The sequence below is a fragment of the Hydra viridissima genome, unplaced genomic scaffold (genome assembly GCF_058129835.1).
Source record: "Hydra viridissima isolate aposymbiotic clone 2 unplaced genomic scaffold, HvirCarnegie_v1 scaffold_7, whole genome shotgun sequence".
NCBI lineage: Eukaryota > Metazoa > Cnidaria > Hydrozoa > Anthoathecata > Hydridae > Hydra > Hydra viridissima.
In genome coordinates, this window is record NW_028324306.1 from 6,516,446 (window position 1) to 6,538,245 (window position 21,800).

The window sequence follows — 21,800 nt, forward strand, 5'->3', positions numbered from 1 at the left end:
AATTATTATTTAAAGCATGTTGACTCGTCAGAGTATAGGCATTGGCCCCAAAAAACCTTTCTTCATATAATGGTCGGAAGGTATGGATTTATTTTAAAAGGTTTAAAGATGGTAAGCTACTATTGTCCGTTATTAAAATCCCCCTCCCCGAAAATGTAGAGATTTTCCTAACAAACTAAAAAAAAAACAAAAAAAAGAATTAAAAGTAGTGTTTCCATCTAATACTACTTTGTAACTTAAAATTCAAATCCAAAAAAAAAAGAAAAAAAAAAGGGTCTTTTGCAGTAAAGCGAAGAATAATTCTGGTATATTCGTAGAGAAATAATTTTTGTTTCTATTATTTTTGCAGAAATAGCGAAAGATGTCAATAAAATTTACAGTCAAGTTAAAACTCGAACTGTTCCGATATCAACCTTGGATTTACAAGTGCGGACCAATTCTTGCTCACCTAAATAAAAGCAATAAAGATAAAGAGCGTTCAAAAATCTTCAACTTCATTATCAAAATCGAAAAAGTGAAACAAAGGCGGTGAAAAAAAATTTTTTTTCCCGTACAATAACATCCACATTTGTTTCTAATGATTTTTCTTCTTGGTCTTCCTCATTTTCCTCTTCACTATATTGCAATTCAAAACGGTTAGTCGAGACCCCATCCCCTACAAAAAAAGTTTTAAATCATTAAATATCTAAATCTATTCAGAGCAAACAAACATCTGCAGGCCTCAACAGAGGTGGAGAGGGGGCCATAAAATAGGTTGTTTTGACCGTTTTTTTTTTGCAATGTAACTTACCAGGATGAATAAAATTTAGCATTATTTTACATAATCGTGGCTTTTCAAAATAACACAGTATTACTGTATTAAACGCCACGTATATCACCGGTAATTGACGTTCACTTTTTACCGTAAATATGTTAAACATATTAATAGACTTAATCATAATTATTGCATAATTTAAAAAAAAAATTTTAGAAATTAATAAGCCCAAATAAACATCCGTTCGTTACCAGACCGTTAATCAACTTAAGATCTTGAAAGATAAGCAATACGTCGAAAGATAATAACAATCGTAGCGAGTAATATTCACTGTGGAGATCGGATCCCTATGATTGCTGTCTCTGCACGATATTAAGTTTTTTCAAGCACAAAAGTAATATTTAGGAAGATAAATTTTAAAATTCACCTCTGATTTTTTCATCATAACTTTTAACTAACAGTTCGACAGTTTGTGACGGTTTATCAATCCTTTTAATAACGGCTTCCTAGAATTAATAAAACAGAAAAAAAAAAAAAAGTTTTAGCAAGTGAAAAGTTTAATAAAAACTAACTATCATGCTTTTTCTTTTTTTTTTTTCAATATTTAAATTACTTTTTATATTTTTATTTATCAAATATCTATTTTTTACATAGACATTTTTTTTAAAGAAATTTTTTTTATCTAGGTTTTATATTTAACTAACATTTTTCAAAATGTATGTATATATATATATATATATATATATATATATATATATATATATATATATATATATATATATATATATATATATATATATATATATATATATATATATGTAGGAATGACTAGGAATTTAATTTAAATATTTATGGATTAATATATATATATTAACGGTATTATTTAACATATTGGATGTAGAAAAAAGTTTTCTCGGTTCTTAAGAATATTTATCACAAATATTTATCACAAATATTTATCACAAATTCAATAAATTGGAAAGGTTTTGAAGGTTAGGTGCCACAATCATTTTTTTAGACTTTTAATAAAAATTTTTCCTAAAACATACATTTTAAAAAATGGAATTTATTACTAAATTTCCATGTAAAATTTAAGTATATTCTAATTTCTGCTTTTTTAAATAACTATTCATTACGCAGCTTTGGTCAGGTATTTTATAATGAGCAATTAGTTTACGACTTTCCGGGTAAAAATACATTTTTTTTTTTTTTTTTTTACAGAATATTACTTTTTGCCTATATTTATAACAAAAAAATATTTGTAACAAAAAATATTTATAACAAAAAATATTTAAACAAAAAAATATTAATATATTAAGTTAAGTCACGGAGCTGCGCTTTTAATTGTGAATGTGCGCTTTAAAGTGTTAGCTGAACGTTAAGACATTTTTTAGTACCAACAAAAAAAAAAAAAGAAATTCAGCAGAACTCAGGAAAACTTATTTATTATACAAAATTTTTTTTTTACATAAAATCTTTAAGTAAATATGTTAAGCTTAAGTTATACTAACCCTTTTTATCATTTCTGGTGTGTAGGTTTCTGACAAAACAAGTTCCTAAAAATCATTTGAAAAAACTTTTAAAATGTCTATTCATTAATACAAAATAGTGAGGCCTCAGTGAAATTTCTAACAAAAGTGAACATTTCTAACGAGGCCTCAGTGAACATTTTTGATAAAGAAACTTGATAAGTTTTCAGCACAGCAGCTTCCTTTTATGAAAATAAGTTATCAGGTTACCTTTTTTTTTAATTTTTGATCTTGAAAAGTCTTATTTCTGTAATAAGTAATTTTAATATTACCAGTTGTGATTTTTTACCTTTACAAAAATTCAATTCGGAAGAAAATCAGGGAAAAAAGTTTACAAATTCATCACAAAAGAAAATATTGTTAAGATTCGAAGTTGTTGATAGACTTTAAAAATAAATCCAGCATTTCAAAAAGCAGAACCACCTTTTTGCTTAATGTTTCTTAGTTAGTTTATTTGTGTGGATCATAAAATGAACCAGGATTTATGAATAAAAAAAATTGACATGTGCAATAAGAGCACCCTTATGTTAATTGTTTGTTGCAGAATAATCAAAAATAGAACCAGAAAGGTTCAGCTGCACATGATACTTCAATGTCTTCAGTAATCACTGATATTTTTTATGTGCTGATTTCTCTGGATAGACTCCTATGGAGTAAAGTTCCATTATCACTAATATCCTATATGTAAAAGCCCATGATGAAATATCCTTGATATACTTTGATGGAACTGTCCTCTTGAGTATGTAATCAAAATTTTTTGTTTTTCTTTCCACCAAAGAAAGGGTTTTTGATAATTTTGTTTATTTTTTATTGTTCATTTTTGAGTTTTTGATGCTACATGCCATATTTCTGAATCACTATTAGTAAGGGAATATTTTATGCATCTTGAGTTGAGGACAGTCTGATTCTTTTTTGGCATGCATAGAACACTTAATCCATTCATAATTTAAGCTCTAAGACCTCCCTCTCTATCGGATACTCTTGAAACCCTTTCTCTGTTAATTTGTTCTTCTTTATAATCACAAGATGCTTAAATTTAACATTAGTTTTTACTCCACAATAAAAATCTCTTTATATGTTTAAGAGTCTGTATCACATCTCCATATAAAAATCTCTTTATATGTTTAAGAATCTGTATCACATGATTGTATGACACAGTTTTATGACTCATTCTAAATTTAACATACACAACACTTTAAGACAATTATGCTAACAAACGTTTGATCTTAAAACACTTCATTAAATATCTGTTTTAAAAATAAATATTTCACTACTTATCTTATTGGAAAGGACATTTAAAAGTGATATGAAAGTTTGCATGTTTTTTAAAGAAATCAAGATCACCACAATCAAAGTACTTTCATGTCTGCCAACTTTTCTGCTTGGTTGCAAATGTAAATGATCATTATTTTTTGTTGTAAATATTTCTATAAACACCCTCTCCTTCTTCTTACTAAATTCAAGATTAGACTCTTTTTGGGTAAACTTCACTAACCTGATTCCGCCATTCTGGTTTAAGTCAATCATTAATTATGAAATAAGACTTTTTAATGGTAATGTAGGCGCCATTCCCTTTTTGCTTTTACATTCATTTTACATGCTTTGTCACACATTAGAGAATCATTCATTAAAGAATTGCTAGGTTTTGTGGCTATCCAGATGACAAGCCTATAAAACCACTTATCAGCTCTTTTTTTTTTTAAAATTTGTCTGATACTGAATTCAGTATTATCTGTTGTTTATGCAATTTGAATGTATTTATGACTGTTTGACTTCTTTATCTCAAAAATTCTCCACTTCAATAACTCTTGTATAGGTAACTATTTCCCAATTTGATTATAAAATATTGCGAATTAATATTTTTATTTTTTAATGTGTTGTAAATTAGTGTTTAGTTAGATTATCACACTAGTTTTACAACCATACTTAAAAAAAAGATTCAGTAAAGTTTCTATCATATTATCTCAAACCAAAATGCTAAAACTATAAAATTTGTGGTCTAAACCTTACAAATCTGTTAAACTTTTAGGTAAGAATATATTTGTATATGAATATGTTTGTAAACTCTTTAAGATAAAGAGAGGCGTAAGGCAGGGAGGCTTACACATATGATATAAAAGTATATAAAATAATATAATGCTATATAATACATATCTACAGAACATAATAATCTAGTTCTGTATCTTACATGAAATGTAATTAAGCTACCAACATCTGGAATATCTGTCAAAATAGGATATTCTCCGAGCTCTTCATGAGCAGAACCAACCTAAATCAATAGACTTTTTTAATCAACAGAAGAAAAATAAATCTTAATCTCTAATTTAAAACACATTAATCAAACTTTTCACAACTGAAATAATGCAAACCTTATCCTTGTTAGCTGTCTTTTCTTCCTCTGCCTTAGTATGACCCACTAGGCAACCATCTTCATTGAATTTAACATTTTTTTTTTGTGTTGATAAAGTTGTGAACTAAAACAACAAAAAATCTAAATATAAAAAAACACAAGAACAAGAACTAAACACATCAAATATCAAAATATGAAAATATATGTATACTTTTTATCTTTTTCTATGCAGAAAGAATAAAATAAGGAAATAAAAGACACGGCAAAAACTTAAGCAAAAAAAAAAAAAAAAAAACTTTTCAGTTGATCATAAAATTTTCTAATCTAAATATTTAAACAGTTTAAGTTTGTTTCCAAAAAACACTTTTCATCATCTTTTACTTATCGTGTTTTATGATGAATGAATAATTTCTAGATGTAAAAGCCCATGATGAAAATATAAACAACATAATAGACAACCAAAAAAAAAACGAAACCAACCAAATAAAAATAAAGTTTATATCACATTGAAGAGACTTTTTAAAAACACAACTTAAATACTCTTCAAAACTAAATATATATGCATTTATATATATATATATATATATATATATATATATATATATATATATATATATATATATATATATATATATATATATATATATATAAAGAACTGGGAGTATGCTGTGTACTTACATTGTTGTCTTCTTCTTTTAAAGCATCATTAATTACATCATCAATTACATTTTCCTGAATAAAAAGAAACTTTGTAGGTAGCAAAGAAAAAAAAACAAAAAAAAAACAATCAACTGAAAAAAAATCAGACTACCAAAGTAATTTTATTTTGTGTATAAGCTGGATTATGTGTTAATACAATATATCAGTCTGCCAAGCCAATAAACTTTAGTTTTAGGAAAAACATTTTTTTTACTTTCCTCTTAAATATAATTGCACATAGTTGAATGGAGTAGTATTGTATTTTACTGAAACATTTTGAGTAAAAAAAACCCTTCAAAGAAATTTAAAAAACTTTAACATTGTAATTCAACTTTTCATAATAAAATAAAAACTTGAACAATAAAAACATGAATTTAACAACTTAAATATTTATCTTAGTTTGTTTTTTTTACATAATTTTTCATAAACATTTACAGAAAATCTTTTTTTGATGAAATAATTTTTATTTACAACTTTTATGCTTTTAAAAGACTTAAGAAAAAGAAAACTTACATCTTCATTATCAAAATTTTCTTCTTTTCTATCGTTCTTTGATCGCTGTGCTCTCCTCTGTCTTCTTCTCCGATTACGCAATGTTTTTGCTGAAACTATCTGTTCTGTTGATTTTAAAGGAACTTCATTTTTACTTGATAAATTTTTGCAACTAATAAGGTTGATTTTACTTTTATTTTTTTCAGAGCTTTTTGAAACATCTGAGGTTTCTGTGATTACTGAATATTTACTCAAGTCAGAAAAATTAACTTTTGGTGACCCCTTACTAACAAAAACTTCAGATATGTTTTCATATTTGTCTTTTGCTGCCATAACTTTTGCAAAGTCTTCCTTCTTGTTTATAGGACTTTCTTTAGTTAATGAAGAATTATTCTTCTTATTTTTTTTTACTTCTGGTAATGAGTTAGGTGTGGACATAGAATTTCTTTCCAAACTAGATATTTGGAAATCTACACCAGTTTTTGAACAATTAGATGTCAAAGACATACTCAATTCATTTGGTACAGATTCTAATGACTTGGAAGTTCCATTTTTTGTTGTGACCATGTAGGTATTATTGGAAGGTTTTTGATTTGTTTTTGTTGAAGTAACTGGGTTTTTTTTTGCAGTAACTATTTCTTCCACAGAATCATCACTTGATGATGAGGAGTCAGATGACGATAAGGAGTCAGATGACGATGAGGAGTCTGATGAACTTGAAGTAATTTTTTTAGTTACTTTTTCTAGCCTATTGTTTGTTTTGGGTGCTAAAGTTTTTTGTAGTGCATTGTTATTATTATGGTCTTGTAGTGTATTGTTAGTTTTGCAATTTGTAACTCCAAGTTTACTTATTGGTAATGTTTTTTTTAAAGGTTTTACAACTTGCTCCTCGTCACTTGCTGATGAAGATGATGATGAAGAGCTTCTCTCTTTTTTTTTACTGTGAGCAGATTCCTGAGCATCATAAAAATCTTTTTTGGTTATTTTAGAATATTTTGCATTAGCTTTTATAGAAGAATTGTCAATTGATGCTGATGATGAAGATGAGGAAGGAGTTCTCTTTCTTAAAAAAGAAGGTACCAAATTATTAAAAAGAGGTTATTGGTAATTTACCAAAAAAGGTAGATAAACCATTCTTGCAGTCAACCCTTATTAACTTTCTATTTATCAATTCTTTTCACTATAGTCAGATCACTTTACTGCATTAAAAATAAGAAACATTTGATATTGTAAATATTTTTTTTTTTTTAAAGAATATCTTTACAATTAAATTTTTTAAATATGAGATTGCTTAAGTAACAACTTTTTAAGTTGTACAGCAACTTTTTTGCCCCTCTTTTTAATTATTTTTGGTGTGATAAAAAAAAAATCACACAAATGTGTGCATATATATATATATATATATATATATATATATATATATATATATATATATATATATATATATATACATATATATATATGCAACAGTCATTACACTGATCATATACACAGCAAATGTTGCATACAGATGCATATTGTCAACAATCATGATTGCATCATGTATGCTGGTCATTTACAAAACTTAGAACTTTCATTGGAATGTTTTTATGTAGAAATAGAAAAACGATTGAAAGTTTATAAAAGGCTTTTGCAAAATTCAATTAAGAGTGCATTTAATATTTTCTCAAAATGTAGAGACACATACCTTTTCTTTGAACTTCTCAGATCCTCTTAAACAAAGAAAAAATATTATGATCAGGCAAGCTAAAAACCACATTTTCATGGAAATTTATGAGAAAAGAGATCACACAAAAGTTATCTGAGAGTATCCAACAAGTTTGTATCAAACCTCTAATACTCACTTAAAGTTGCTGTTGCTTCTTTGTGATTCACAATTCTAAATAAGAAAAATTGTTTATAATCTTTTGATTGATTACTAATTGCAGAATGCACTTTATTAACACCAAAAATGTTAATAAAAAAATATACAATATAAAGTTTAATGCTTTAGTAAGAAGATTGAAAGCAAACTGATCACATCACAAAAAAAATCTCTCAGATGAAATATTAGACAGAAATATATGCTATCAGAAGAATTGCTGAATTTCTCAAAAAAGCATCCCAAAGCTTTACTTAGAAAAAAAGTTCAATCTGAGATGAAATCATTTTTTTTTTTTTAACAAAAAAGCGAAAAATGTTTATTTTAAGATAAATGGCAGTTATAAGCTTTTAGGAAACCTCTAATTAAATTTTGTAGTATTTCTTATATAATTGAGTGACTATAACCTTATTTCATAGTTTCCAACATTTTTACAGTTTGAATTCTTCATTTTGTTGTTTAACTTTTATGCATACAGTAAAAATACCTTCCTTTGCATAATGATATGTCAAAGATGATTTACTCTCTAGCAATTAAAAACTTAAACTACAAATGCAAATCATTTTAGAACTTGACAGTTTGTTCTAGTGTCAATACAAAACTTGTGTAAAATAGTTTTACAACCACAATTTCTTGTAACACAAGCCGGTTTGTTTAAACATATAAATAGAAAAAAAAAATTATTTCTTGCAACTTTTATTTGTGCAGCCGATCAGAATTAAACTCAAAAGTGAATAAACTGCTTAAAGTATTTATCATGGTATTGGTTTGAAATATACAAAGTTTCAAATCCATTGTCGATATAAAAAAAAAGATTAATAATCTTGTAAATAAGTATTTTTTTGGTAGAAATTAGAATAACTTTGCACTAAGTTAAAAGTTACCACAAATGTTGTTGGTCATCCAACAGCAATACTTTTTAAAACTTCATGCTAATATTTTATGTAAGCAGAGTTATTTCATACCTCTTTATAGTTTTAAATAATTTCTTAGGTAACTCAGTGTCAAATTAAAGTAATAGTAATGTTTTTTCCAGATGTCAAGTCATTACAAAAAGGAGGTTAAGACCGGAAAATACAAAGACAATACAGAGAATGACCTATCCAAATGTCTAGAAGATGTGAAATCTAAAAAGCTGACAAAAGAGCAAGCTGCTGCAAGATATGGTGTTAGTCAAAGAACGATTTGTTACAAATTGAAAGGAAACATGACTTAAAGGAGGCTACCTTTGTCATATGTACCATTCAATCAAGTCATTTTGGATTTCCTATTGGTAAAGAAGACTTATGTCATTTTATGAACAATAATCCATAGTTCTGGCAGATAAGTAAAAGAATGTAAAGTCTTTCCTGAGCCTGATTTAATCAAGTCATTTTTACAAAGACAACCAGAGCTAACATAAATTTGTGCCAAGTATAAAAAAATCATGAGCAAATGTTACTGAAGAAATTCTAAAAGAATATATTTAACATCTTACTAAAACCACACAAAATGCTCCACCAGGCAACATAAACAACTATGACAAAAGAAATCTAACTTATGACCCTAACTCAAAAAAATGCTTGGTAAAAAGAGGCAGTAAACATCCCACAAATATAAGAAACGTTTCCAAGACAAGTATTTCTATAATGATATAAGGCAATGCAGCAGGTGAAATTTTACCACCTTTTGTTGTTAATAGGCTTACTAATCTATGGTCAACTTGGTGTTTAAGCTTTAAAGGAGCCAGTTCCTTCAGCACAAAAAGTGGATGGTTTGATGGAGCAGCTTTTAAAAAGTTGTTTTTTTCTCGTTTTACCTTCTTTAAAAAAGAAATTAAAATTATAGAAAAGAGTTAAAGCTCTGTTAGGCAATAACTTATCCTTTCACATTATTGAAACCAGTGAAGAGAATGAAATAGTGCCTGAATTAGACTTTCAATGGAGCTTTTGAACTGTGTTTTGTTAATTTTAACGGAAAGTATTTAGTTATTTTTGCTTAAGTTTACCTACATACAAATATACTTTTTTGAGTGTTTTGTATTTTTAATAAGGTTGTGTTCAGTATTCTTTTATCATAACATGTTATATTCTTTATTAAGAAAAGTAAAGAAGAGGTTATTTTGCACCAATCCTATGCATATCAAAAAGCTATTCTAATTTTGTTAAGGTTGTGCAAAGTTACAATACCCTTGGTTACTTGAAAAATTACTTCTTAATTTGTAAAAAAAAAAAAAAAAAAAATTAACAATTAAAATAGATTTTAGATATCCTAATCAAACCATTTGCTAATTTACATCAATGTAATAGAAGTTTAAAGTAGATATTAATAGATGAAAATTGCAAAGAAAAAAAAGTCAATTTTTTGTGCAAAGAATGGCATTTTAGCAGTACTTTAAAGTGAACACAATTAGGTAAATAAGAAGCTCTTATTTCAAATAAAACTAGATATTCATAACAATAATATCTTAATTACTAAAATTTATATTACTTACAATAATATATTCAATGATTGTAAAAATAAAAATAGCTATAATATTGTACAAGCAAATAAGATTAGCCCATATTAGGAGGCACATATAACAAACATAAAAATAACTATTTTACACCATAATATGTAATCATATATTAGGCATACAATCAGTATATTATTTTTTAAAAAACTTACTTCACTTCTAAAATATCATTTTCATGCACAACATCTATACTTTCTTGTGGAGGAAAGAAGAAGCCATCATGGTATAAAGAAACTATTCCCTCATGCTTAAAGAATTGCTTTTGAATCAAATAACATAAATCTGCAACCTTTTGACATTTTTCTTTATCAACTAAATAGCAAATCTTTCTTTGATCATTACTGGATGCAAAATCTGAAAACTTTAGTTTGATTCTCATGGCATGCTTCCTTGCACTATAATAATTTATGTAAATATAAATGAATGTATTAATGAACTGTATTTATATATAAAATATTCTAACATGTTAAATAGTCCAGAAGTTTTCTTTTTAAATAAGTTTTAAGTAAATTAAGTTGAGATCAGTTGCATTTATAGGCAATTGAAAACTTAACAAGATTTAACAAAAAGGGAAAACCTTTCTTGGCTTACAAATATGAATAAATTAGTATAACCACTTTACTACATGAAGAAAATTATTTACTGATTCCCTTAATAGAAAAAAAAAAAAAAAAGAACCATCAAACGTGATCGCAAGAAATAATAACAACAAATAATAAATAAAAAGATATATATTTTCAAAGTTTTGTTTGACACATTTTTACAAGTCATAATTGCAATAAGAAGATTATTAAAAACTTAATCCTTTGCCGAAGTTTTTTTTTTTTGTGCAAATAATTTAAGATCGGAAAAATTGCTGTTATCTTGCATCAAATACCATCATGCCTCGTGTTCTTTTTTTGTACATTATACGATAGCCACACTCCCTACATCGAATAGGATCACGTGCTTTTATTGCATTCTCAGAATGACACTCACCACATGTATAAATCATTTCCTTAGAATTAACACCGCTTTGTTGCAAAGAGTCCATTATTGATACTTCTAAGATATATATACCTAAGATATATATATATATATATTATATATACATATATATATATATATATATTATATATATATATTATATATATATATATATATATATATATATATATATATATATATATATATATATATATATATATATATATATATATACTATATCTAAAACAGACAAATTTTAATAAATCATAAAACTGCTAAATGGTTGTAAACAAAATGCATTTTAAAACTGAAAAAAATAGGACACACAGATGAAGGTGCTCATATGGTATAGTGTTATATATTTGCAGAAATTAAGATTTATTCAGTTGCATCTTAAATTATTTTAGAAAACAAATTCACTATCAATTAATATCTTTATGAATATTTCATTTTAGTATTTACATAATTACATATATGCAAACAGAGAATTGCATGAAATTAAATTAAACCTATTTTGGTAATCAAATTAAACCTAACTATTTTGGTAGAAATAATGGAGTGAGAAAAATTTGTTTATAAAGTATTCCAATAATGGATATACCAGTAAATAATGAAATTAATGCCATACTCAAAAAGCCAGATACTTTTGAGTTAAATGAGAAAATATCAATATTTTTGAAAAAAGAAATTAAATTTTGTGGAAAAAATCAACTGAATTATCAACATTACACAATAATTAGTACATGCTATTTCATTAATAGCAGGTTTCATGCATCTTTAAGATCATCTAACGGGAAACAAAATAAAAGTTTCGTTATAATATTAACTTTTTATATACATGCCTGTTTTTTAAAGTTTGTTCCTAAATCATGTGTTTTTAACACCACCTCGTGAGCTTAGCTCTTGTTTTTAAAAACTGAAGTCAAAATGGGTTTTCGCGTCTTAACATTTTCAAGTACGGGTGTATTTTCTAATATCCCGTTCATACTAACGATAAAAAAACAAACATGGATTAATCATAATATTTTAAGCTAAAATGCTGCTTAAAAAGAAATTAAATTGTTAAGATCTTGTACACAGGTAGTAAAAACAAAGAATTTAGTTTACAATACTGAAATAATAAAAATATTTGTTCGTTCTTCTACTCATACTGATAAAAACTCAATCTTAATCTCTTTGGATATCATAGTCCTCTCAAGGATCTGTAACCGATTGTACAGTATTATGGTTAAAAGCTAAACTTTTAAATAAGTAAAAACAGAGAAACTGATTTGTTCAAATGTAGGGGACAAGGTTATGATTGTGGGGCATGGTTTTCATATTGGGACAAAGCTATGAAAAATAGTGAGGATAAGATAATGATGCTAGAGTAAAAGTTACGATGGTACAAAAGTAATCTTTGGTAAATATAAATGGGTAGAATTTCATATAAAATACCATGGATTATTTTTTTGATATTTGTATAAAAAGCTGGGCAATGTCGAGTAATGATTCGTTACAACCTTTTATTTGCCTATAATCAACTAAATTTAATTTCTATAAAAAAAAAAGACATGCCAAAGTAATGACTTAATCTTCTGGTACAAGTGAGTAAACAAAAAGTGAGTAAAAAAATTGGAAGAGAAAAGAAATAAAAGTTCATTCTGTGATTTCCTATTTTGAGCATAGAAATCTTGTAAGAGAAAAAAGATGGTGTTGCATTGAGCATAGAAATCTTGTAAGAGAAAAAAAATGGTGTTGCATTGTAAGACTGCAACACCATTTTTCAAAAATAAAAGTAATCAGAAGATGAGAAATTTTCTGATCCGGAATAGTTCTTTAAAGTTAATTTGTATTTTTGTACATGTATATTTACTTCTCGAATTAAACGAAGATTTCAAAGGTGGATAATATTATTTTCAGATTGAAAATGTATATACTAGAAAAAAGGTTCGGGATGTTCAAGAAAAACATTCACAAGATTCAAGAACCTTTTTTTTGTTAAAAAAATCCTTTATGCCATACAGTGCAGATAGACTAGCTGGCAAGAAATATTTAATTACTTTCTACTAAGATTAAATATTCCAGATAAAATCAGCTATTGGTAGATCAAGAAAAGCAGCAGGTTAAAACTTGTATTAATGTTTCCTTTCTCTTTTTCCTTCTCACAAAGTAACGAAAATGAAGTTCCTTTCTTAAAAATTTGCGAAGTACATTCTTGCATTTGTGCTTAGAGTTGACTGGTTTTCTAAAATTATGAAGAGACTGTCAGCTAGACTTGAATCAATTTTATGGTGATTTACTCGGTACCGTTTTGAGTGTATATAGAACGTAGATGAGATGCAAACATCACCTTCTCCAAAACTAGTAAAAGTTGTAGCTCCTTTTGAGGAATTTTGATCATTTTTTAAAAAGGTCACATATCATGAGAGTACCACAATTCTGGAACAAGATTTTAGAATCTTTTACCAAAATAATTACCATAATGAGAGCCAATCACATTGCTCTGAACACCTATTCGGGTATTATTATTATCTTTTTCAATTGGCGAAGTAAGAGCTTGAATTTACTGTTAAACCTATACAAAAAAGCAGCACATTTCTTGAAAGATTGTGATCCTCACAAGACAGATGGTCATTTGACAAATGATTTACAAAATTTATCAAAATTAAAAATCGTATTAATTTCAAAACTAAAGCTCAGAAGATGACCTTTGCCATTTTTCAAAATGATAATGAAAGTGTTTTTCCAAATTCTTCAATTTTAGTAAGTATGTTTTTTAAACTATTGTAACCGATTGTTCTGGAGAGCGTCCATTTTTCCCAGCAAAAGAGAATAAAAAAAAAAGAAAAGGGAACAATAATTGGTCTAGGAAAGTTATTTTCAATAAGATTTTTAAAGACATTTTTTATATAATCATTACTTTTTTTTTCTTTTTTTTAAGGAACTAAAATCATATCAAATTATTTATTATAATGGTTTCTAGGCATTACAAATTACCAGCAAACTGCTTCTACTTCGTTTGTGGATGTTTTATTGGACTTGCTCAGATGAAATGTGGAATTTCAAGGGATACAAAATAGTACCAAAACTTGCAAGAAGAATTTTGGGATATTTATAGGGAACCAAGATAAATCCTGGTTACAAATCAACATTGGAAAGATGGTTAAGAGGCACTAAGAAAAGGATACCATTTACAGTACCCAAAATTTGGAGAGAGCCAACAAATTACCTGAATGACTGTTACTTTTAAGTGGCGGACGTTTTTGGTTATAAGAAGACTGAGGACAAGAAGAAGTTAGTTTATCTTAACACACAATCTCCTATTTCCACCAAATACAGACCAAGTCACCATTGATTATACGGAATGTGGAACTATACTCTATATTATTTCCAATTGTTGTTTTAATTCTAAATATATTTCTTATTATCTTAAATATACATCATTGACTACATTTGGATTAAAAAATGGTTTCCATTTGTTTTTATTTGTTAAGCACAAACTGCTTACAAAGATACACTTTAAGTAATTTTTTTCATTAGATTGTATACAACCTAATGAAAAAACTTACGTTTGAAAATTTGTACAGAATAAAAATACGAAGATGAACAAATTGATAGATTAACAAAAAAACTCTTGTCTTTGGCATATACCATTGCTTTTTACTTAAATCACTTTGCTAATGTCTATGCACGATCTATAAAAGAATGAAGAAAAACAATGAAAAATTTATTTTTGATGTTCCTGCAACTTTAGTTTTGTGAAGCAGGGCTAAAAAATAACGAAGAATTGTTTTGTCCAAGTATATTACCTTGCGTTTCGTTTCTCTGTGCCAAATGACAAATTTACCCAAAACAAAATGTGCGTATGATAATTTTATGATCAGCAACAAATGCTCCAGCTGTATTACACCGTATTGCAGGTATATAAAGTTAAAACGGTACAAGTGTGGAGGAAGGCTTTTCCCCTTCATTCGTTCCTCTCCACCATAATTTTTATAATGATACCTTTTTTGGTCTGTTTCTTTTTACTTAATTCTAAGAAGAATTTGAACGCTATAGAAATAGTTTAGGGTCTGTATGTTGTTCTTTACAGTTACTACAGTCGCTATTATTTAAGTCCCAAGATACATGCTAGAATTATTCAAGTTCCAACCCTCCCCCACAAATTTTTCCGTCGACGGGGACTTATATTTCAAGAAATTTTGTTCTGGGATGATTTTTAGAAGAATGGGTCTAAGGGTAGTTGTTAGGAATGGTCTTGATTATCTATTTAGACAAAAAAACATTATGGCTTTTATTGAATGGACTTAAATGACCTTCAAACCACAAAATTTTTTCGAATGAGTACTTTAATATTTGGTTCAGTACTTTAATAATTGGTTTAGCCCCAAATTTAGGTAATCAAAATAATAACCTCAGACTAAATAGGCCAAAATGCATCGAGTATGGCATTTCTATAACAAAAAATCAGCAGTTTTGCTTACCTATTTTATTTTTTAAACAAAAATATTTTGAATTTAAGTATTAAATACTCTTAAAAAAACAACCTAAAACTTAAAATGTGTTGTCTTAAAAACAAATTAGCAAATCATATCATAAATAAGTTGTACCTGTAATCATATAACAATATTCATTGAAGTCTCAAAGCCCTATCAGAAAAGGAAACAAAAAAGAAATCAAAAAAATCTCTAAAAATTCTTAGATTTTTATAATTTCACGTAAGAGATTCTTTATTTACATAGGCTGAAAGATTCCATGTTAAAAGTTAAGGAAGAGTTAGCAACCAGAGAGGGGCCAAATAAAACATTAGGCAGCTTAAAGTCAGAAGTGGAAATAAAACGTGTTCAGACATGCATTAGATTTGAAATTAAAGGTTACAAAAAATATCATAAAAAAATTTAATGATCGCACCATTATGATCCAATTTCAAATGCCAAAATTTAAAAAGTGATTAAAAAAAAAAGAAGGGGGTCTCATCTTTTTGAGTCAGTTTGAGAATCAGTGAATTTCAATTGTTATATTTTTGGTTACAAACAATTTACAATCCAATCTCCCGACCTCAGCAACGGACAAGTTTTAAGTTCTGCCAATACATGTGTCGAACTGTTTAACCAATCATATATCTTCTTTTCTGCAAAAAAATTCAATAAAATTCTTTTAATGGCTTAAAATATTTAGTTTAATAATTTTACTCTAGGAAAAAATAACTCTAATAAGAAAAATGATGGCAATATTTTATAAAAACATTTTTCCCAAGTACATTGTAACTTATGTGTCGTGTTAGATAAAAGTTTTCTAATTGTAACTTATGAGTAGCTCCAAAAAATAACTGTATTTCTAAGTTACAATTTTCTAAGTTTGTTTTGTAAACTAAAATCTAATTTTAGTTTACAAAACAAACTTCCTTCGGTAGCTCCGTACATGAAATTTCTCATTATTAAACAATGTCGTGCCTTATAAGACCAGGAAGTGCAATCGTAAGATTTTTCGAGATTTTTCGAGATGGGCAATATCAAGCATAAGAATTTGAAAAGTAATAAAATGTAACAATTATTATAATTAAGTTTTTCCATCCATCCCTTAGATCGCCAATGCAATTATATTTTTAGAAATGCTTCGAAACAAACGTTAATTGATGTGTAATGCAGGAAGCGCGTATCTCTCTAAGCATGCCACATTTGAGTGGTTTTTCAAATTATGATTTGATTGTAATAAAGCTGATTTTGCATTAAAAGGTTTTTTACGCTTCATTTGAGCTTTTAAATAACCTAATTCGTCCCTTCTAAACACGACTTTGATACTCCAAAAGCTATAAAACATAACAAAAAAAAAAAAAAAAAAAAAAAAAGAAACAAAAAATGGCGTCACTATTTTCTCAGTTATTTTAGGTGACTTAATGATTATTAAACCGAAGAAAATGGTTATTGAACAATGGGTTTTAAAAAAAAATAACAACAAGAAATTGAATTTGTGTTCTTAAATACTTTGATTTTTGTAAGTAACGAACTCTGAATTCTGTTTGTGAATCTATGAAACACTTTTGATGTACTATTTTCCAATCAGCAAATGGACGATTTATTAATATAGTAAACGTTTACACAAAGATGAAGAAATACAACTGTTTAAGAAAAACATTTTTATTCGATAGTTATATAATTAAGTTAATTTATTTATAGCTTTTTAAGATGAATCAGTTTCTGAAACATTGACTTCTTCATCGTCTCCAACGGGCTCTTCATCGTCTGGATGACTTTGGAGGAGGGAATTTACGCATTGTGAATGGTTTCTTTTAAAGCTTGCACTTTGCATATTTGAAACAAGTGGAGTACTGTAAAGAAAAAATAAATCAACAATAAAAAGTTTGGAGTTTTGAATTTTGCCATTGCTTGATGTGTGTGTATGTGTATGTGTGTGTCTGTGTTATATATGTTTAAAAAAACAAGAGCCTAACAAAACAAAAGTGAAATAATAGCTAACCTCCTTCTTTAGAAAAAAAATAAAATTTGATTATTGCTGTGCTGCTTTATTTCACAGATTTTCTGATATGTAACTTTTGCTTTCCTAACCATTTTTCAGTATTTATAGCAGAAAACCAATCCTTGTATGTATTTATAGTTCCATTAAATATATGATATTTATAGTTCCATTAAAATAATGTCAAAAGATTTTTCCAAAATTGTAAAAATATTTGTTTGTACATTGAGATCATTAAGAAATATGCAACAGCTTCAAATGCAAAACCTCAAAAGATTTCTTTTTTTATTTAAGTGTATAGACATAATAGATATCTAATTATATCTAACTATTTATTTATAAATATCACCGTTTATCTATCCTACAATTCCTGCGGAAGAGTTTTTTCAGAGTTCTTGTTAAATGTTATTGATAAAATTATTTATATTTAGAATGAATCAATTTCTTATTCTATTTCTGTTCTAGTAAGTATTGGGTAAATCTACCGGTCATTTCATTACAATAGTCTTAATTCTTCCGATCACAAAGCAATCTATTAAGCTAACTTTACTTTTAATATATTTACAGATAACAACAGAAAGACTATAATAATAAAACTGCTTGTCATTAGATATATTTTAAAAATAGTAACTTAATAAATACATTAAAATAGTTTTGAATATCTTTTTTTCCAAAAGCATTTCACTAAAATTATACAAGTGAACTCTTTATGATAGGATTGCTCTTAGATTAATATAAGACCTTCACAACTTTTTAGTCTCATTATAAATTCATTGCACCAATCCTCAAATTTTAGAAAAGACTCTCTTTTAGCTTTTTTAGCTCTTTTAGCTTTCAAATATGATTGCAACCTAGAACTTGTTCGCAAAGAATTTTTTCCCAGGTTGAAAAACTAGACAAAGAAGATTTTTCAATAATGAAAATACCAAATTTAAATTTGTCTAGAGTTCCATTGACTTTAAGTTGAACCATGACGTATAAGAAATGACGTGCAACTAATTGTTTTATATCAAAGAAATCGCAGAAATCAGAGAGCGATGCGAGTTTCCGACAAACTCTAAATTTTCACCCATCAACAAAAAAATCTATTAAAAATGGCTGCCCACAGTTTTAAAACAGAAACTCTGATCACGTGGTATTAGTTTAAACTCTTATAGCATTTGTTTAATGTGGTACTAAAGCTATTATTAAAATGTTAAATACTGTATTAAAAAATTGCAAATAAGAAGTTTTATATGTAAAAAACTAAAATATACAAATTTTGAAATAATTTGTAACAAAAAAAAATTTTTTTTGCCTCGCTTACCCAAATCTAAAAACACATAAAAAGAAAAATACGCAGAATGCAATATCTTAAGATAGGGTCATTTATTTGCTCCAAAACTTTACAATAACATTGTTCCATATTGATGTAGGAGTTGTACCAGAATCATCTACTGTATCCATCTAGTTTAGGAGTAAAGGCAATTTTACCATATTGAACCAGCTGCGGGTGCCAGGTGGGGGGACATATCAGACATTATTTCATGAACTATTTTGTATTAGAACCTAATTCTAGTACAACTCCTGCATATGAATATAATGAATATATCCTGAAAATTTCATTTTAATTGCACCTTTAGATCTTGAGATATTTAATTCTGCGTAATCGTGTATATTGAGAACATACACTTTTTAAAAACAATAAACTTTCCCAGTCAACTACCAACTACCAATAGAATAAGCTGGTTATTTTTCTGATTCATTTTCAATGTCTATGTAACCTTTTCTTATACTTTTAAGGATTTTTCTTTGTTGTATTCCTTTTTTTGATGATTTTCTCCTCATATTTCTGATTCGTTCATTGTTTTTTTTAATAAATCCTTTATTCATAAATTGTCCCACAGGAATTTTTAAACGTTCAAAAACTTTGCAAATACCAGTAGCACCTTCATTAAACTGTAGTATTGCAGATGAAACTCCAATCTCCAAAACATTTTTTCCTTATTATAGAATTTAAAGCTTCATTGTTGTTTTGGGTCCGTGTAAATATTTGGAAAGTAACTCATCATTTGAAAGATCATGAAAAATTGGGAGAAGAACAGCTTTGATTGACAATGGTATATTCAATGTGGGTTTATATTTGTTTTGATTATTAAACCTATCTGTTTGCCACAAGCACCAGCTAATTTTCGATTGAGGGCAGAATTGATGGCGTTCGATGGGATTACTTATACTACTATTATGAAATAACACAGCTCAAACAGATTTCTTCATTGGGTATAATAGTTTTTTCTGCCTAATTGCCATTCCATAATAATTTTGAAGTTTATTTATAACGTTATCTGTCAATCTTCCTGCCCCATTAAATTTTTTTCCATCACTTAGTATTTTTCCCTTCATACTTTGAGCAAACTGCGGCATCGTGTACCTATTCGCTTCTAAACGTGGCCAACACATTCTAATTTTTCAATTGTTATCTCTTCGCCATATGGTTTAGAAGACTTGACTTCATTAAAAGCTGAAGTGTCACCATCACCAATATATGAAGTGTAACGCAAACCATAATTTTTTATTGATCGAGAAAACATTAAAATAGCACCAGCAGCCTTCATAGAACCTGAAGATTTTTTGTGATTTGCTTGGCAGATATGATTTGTTTGCCAGTTCAGGAACCCTGGTTTGTTTTTTTTCCCTTTCCACATGGCACATCCTTTGCAATATTTGGATAAAACTGCTGTGTCTAAACACTTTCCATTTTCCCTTGAAATTAAAGTTACAACACCGTTCATCGACGAATACCCACGTTTTTGCCATGTACCATCAACTGAGACCTGGCAATTTGTAATGCTATTATCAAATGTATTGGTAGCAAGTAAACTCTTTGTTTCTAAAGCTGCATTGCTCATGCTTTCTGAAGCTGCATCGTTATAAAAAGTATGCAATTTATTATTTATTAATTGATATCCAGGAAATGATAATGGTGTTGGCATGTTCATAATGTTTGCAAATGCACGGATTCCCTGATAACCTTGACCAATCTCACGAAAAGCTATAACCATTTGATAATTAATACAGCTTACAGCTTTTCCTAAAGTAAGTTTATTTGTTTTCTGTGAGGTTTCAAATTCATATTTCCAGTCACAATTTGTGCAATTCAAACATAAAAGATACGAAAATCCCTTTCTCTTTTGGAAATTATTTGATAAAGTTACTGTTTTCCTACATTTAGGACAGAAAATAAATTTTACAAGCTCATTCTAAAGAATCGAAAAGTTTATTAGAATGTTATAATCATCATTGTTACTAAATGAACAACTGCATTTTTTGTTTTTAAGTTTTCTTTCATTTGAACAAGGTTTTTCGAATTGCATGGTTTTATCATCAAGCTTGTTGTTTTTTGTGAATCTGTTACCTTTAAACTTTACCTTTTTCTTAGCTTTTAAAGACTTTGGCATTTTTAAAAACCAACTAATATACTTAATAAATGTTTTTATAATTCTAAATAAAATAAATAAATATGGAACAGCAACAATCAATTATTGTATTTGTAGTTAGGTGTCTGTTTCACTTTAGAATTTTAAACTTGCAGTCGTGATTAAATGAAAATAATGTGGTTTTAGCTAATGGATTTAAGACATTTTATCAAAAAACTTATTTGGAAGATTCAATGTGACCCCCTGTTTAAAAACATGGATATATTACAAGATTTTGGGACAAAACCAAATCTTCCTTGGCGTTGCTAAGGCGTTGCTAAGCGAAGAAAATTTTACCATGTTTTTTAAAAATCTTATATATCTTAATATTACTTAAAAAACATATCAAAGTTATACATATTTGAAACCAGAATTGAATTCTACATATATTGAAACAAAAATCCCAAAATCGTTTTTTTTATGATTTTAATGCTTTAGTACCACCTTAATAAGACTGTTCAGGATAAAGTAACTACTTCATGCGTTGAGAAATTAATAAACAAATTACTGCAAGTTAAAGGAAAATAGTTGTCGGCACGAACAGATTTTCATCATTTTTTCAAGATGAACATTTGTAAATTTGGGAACTTTTTTCGTGTAAACAAAGTCTGTCAATGATAAAATAGACCTGTAAGGATAATTTTTATATGACTAAAAAAAGTATAGCGAAATATAAAAAAGCTTAAACAAATTTTTTTGTCAAGATCTGGTTTCATTGAACTCCTAGGTCCTTCATTCACCAGC

At 27.5% G+C, this 21,800-nt stretch overlaps 1 protein-coding gene and 1 long non-coding RNA gene across 2 annotated transcripts; both read right to left on the bottom strand.

The window, feature by feature from the left end:
- Nucleotides 1-313: 313 nt before the first annotated feature.
- Nucleotides 314-10,612, bottom strand: LOC145184904 (uncharacterized). Its single transcript, XM_090093083.1, has 11 exons — nucleotides 10,332-10,612; nucleotides 7,669-7,703; nucleotides 7,512-7,536; nucleotides 5,846-6,887; nucleotides 5,312-5,365; nucleotides 4,653-4,757; nucleotides 4,472-4,552; nucleotides 2,266-2,310; nucleotides 1,182-1,260; nucleotides 555-655; nucleotides 314-448 (listed from the first exon to the last, which is right to left on the bottom strand). Exons 1-11 carry the CDS (start codon nucleotides 10,556-10,558, stop codon nucleotides 386-388), a joined length of 1,857 nt encoding a protein of 618 aa, XP_089949209.1. The 5' UTR covers nucleotides 10,559-10,612; the 3' UTR covers nucleotides 314-385.
- Nucleotides 10,613-17,303: 6,691 nt separating this feature from the next.
- On the bottom strand, nucleotides 17,304-17,865 carry LOC149885884 (uncharacterized). The gene is made up of 2 exons (XR_016454400.1): nucleotides 17,605-17,865; nucleotides 17,304-17,455 (listed from the first exon to the last, which is right to left on the bottom strand). It is a non-coding gene; the product is annotated as an uncharacterized LOC149885884 (long non-coding RNA).
- Nucleotides 17,866-21,800: the final 3,935 nt, after the last annotated feature.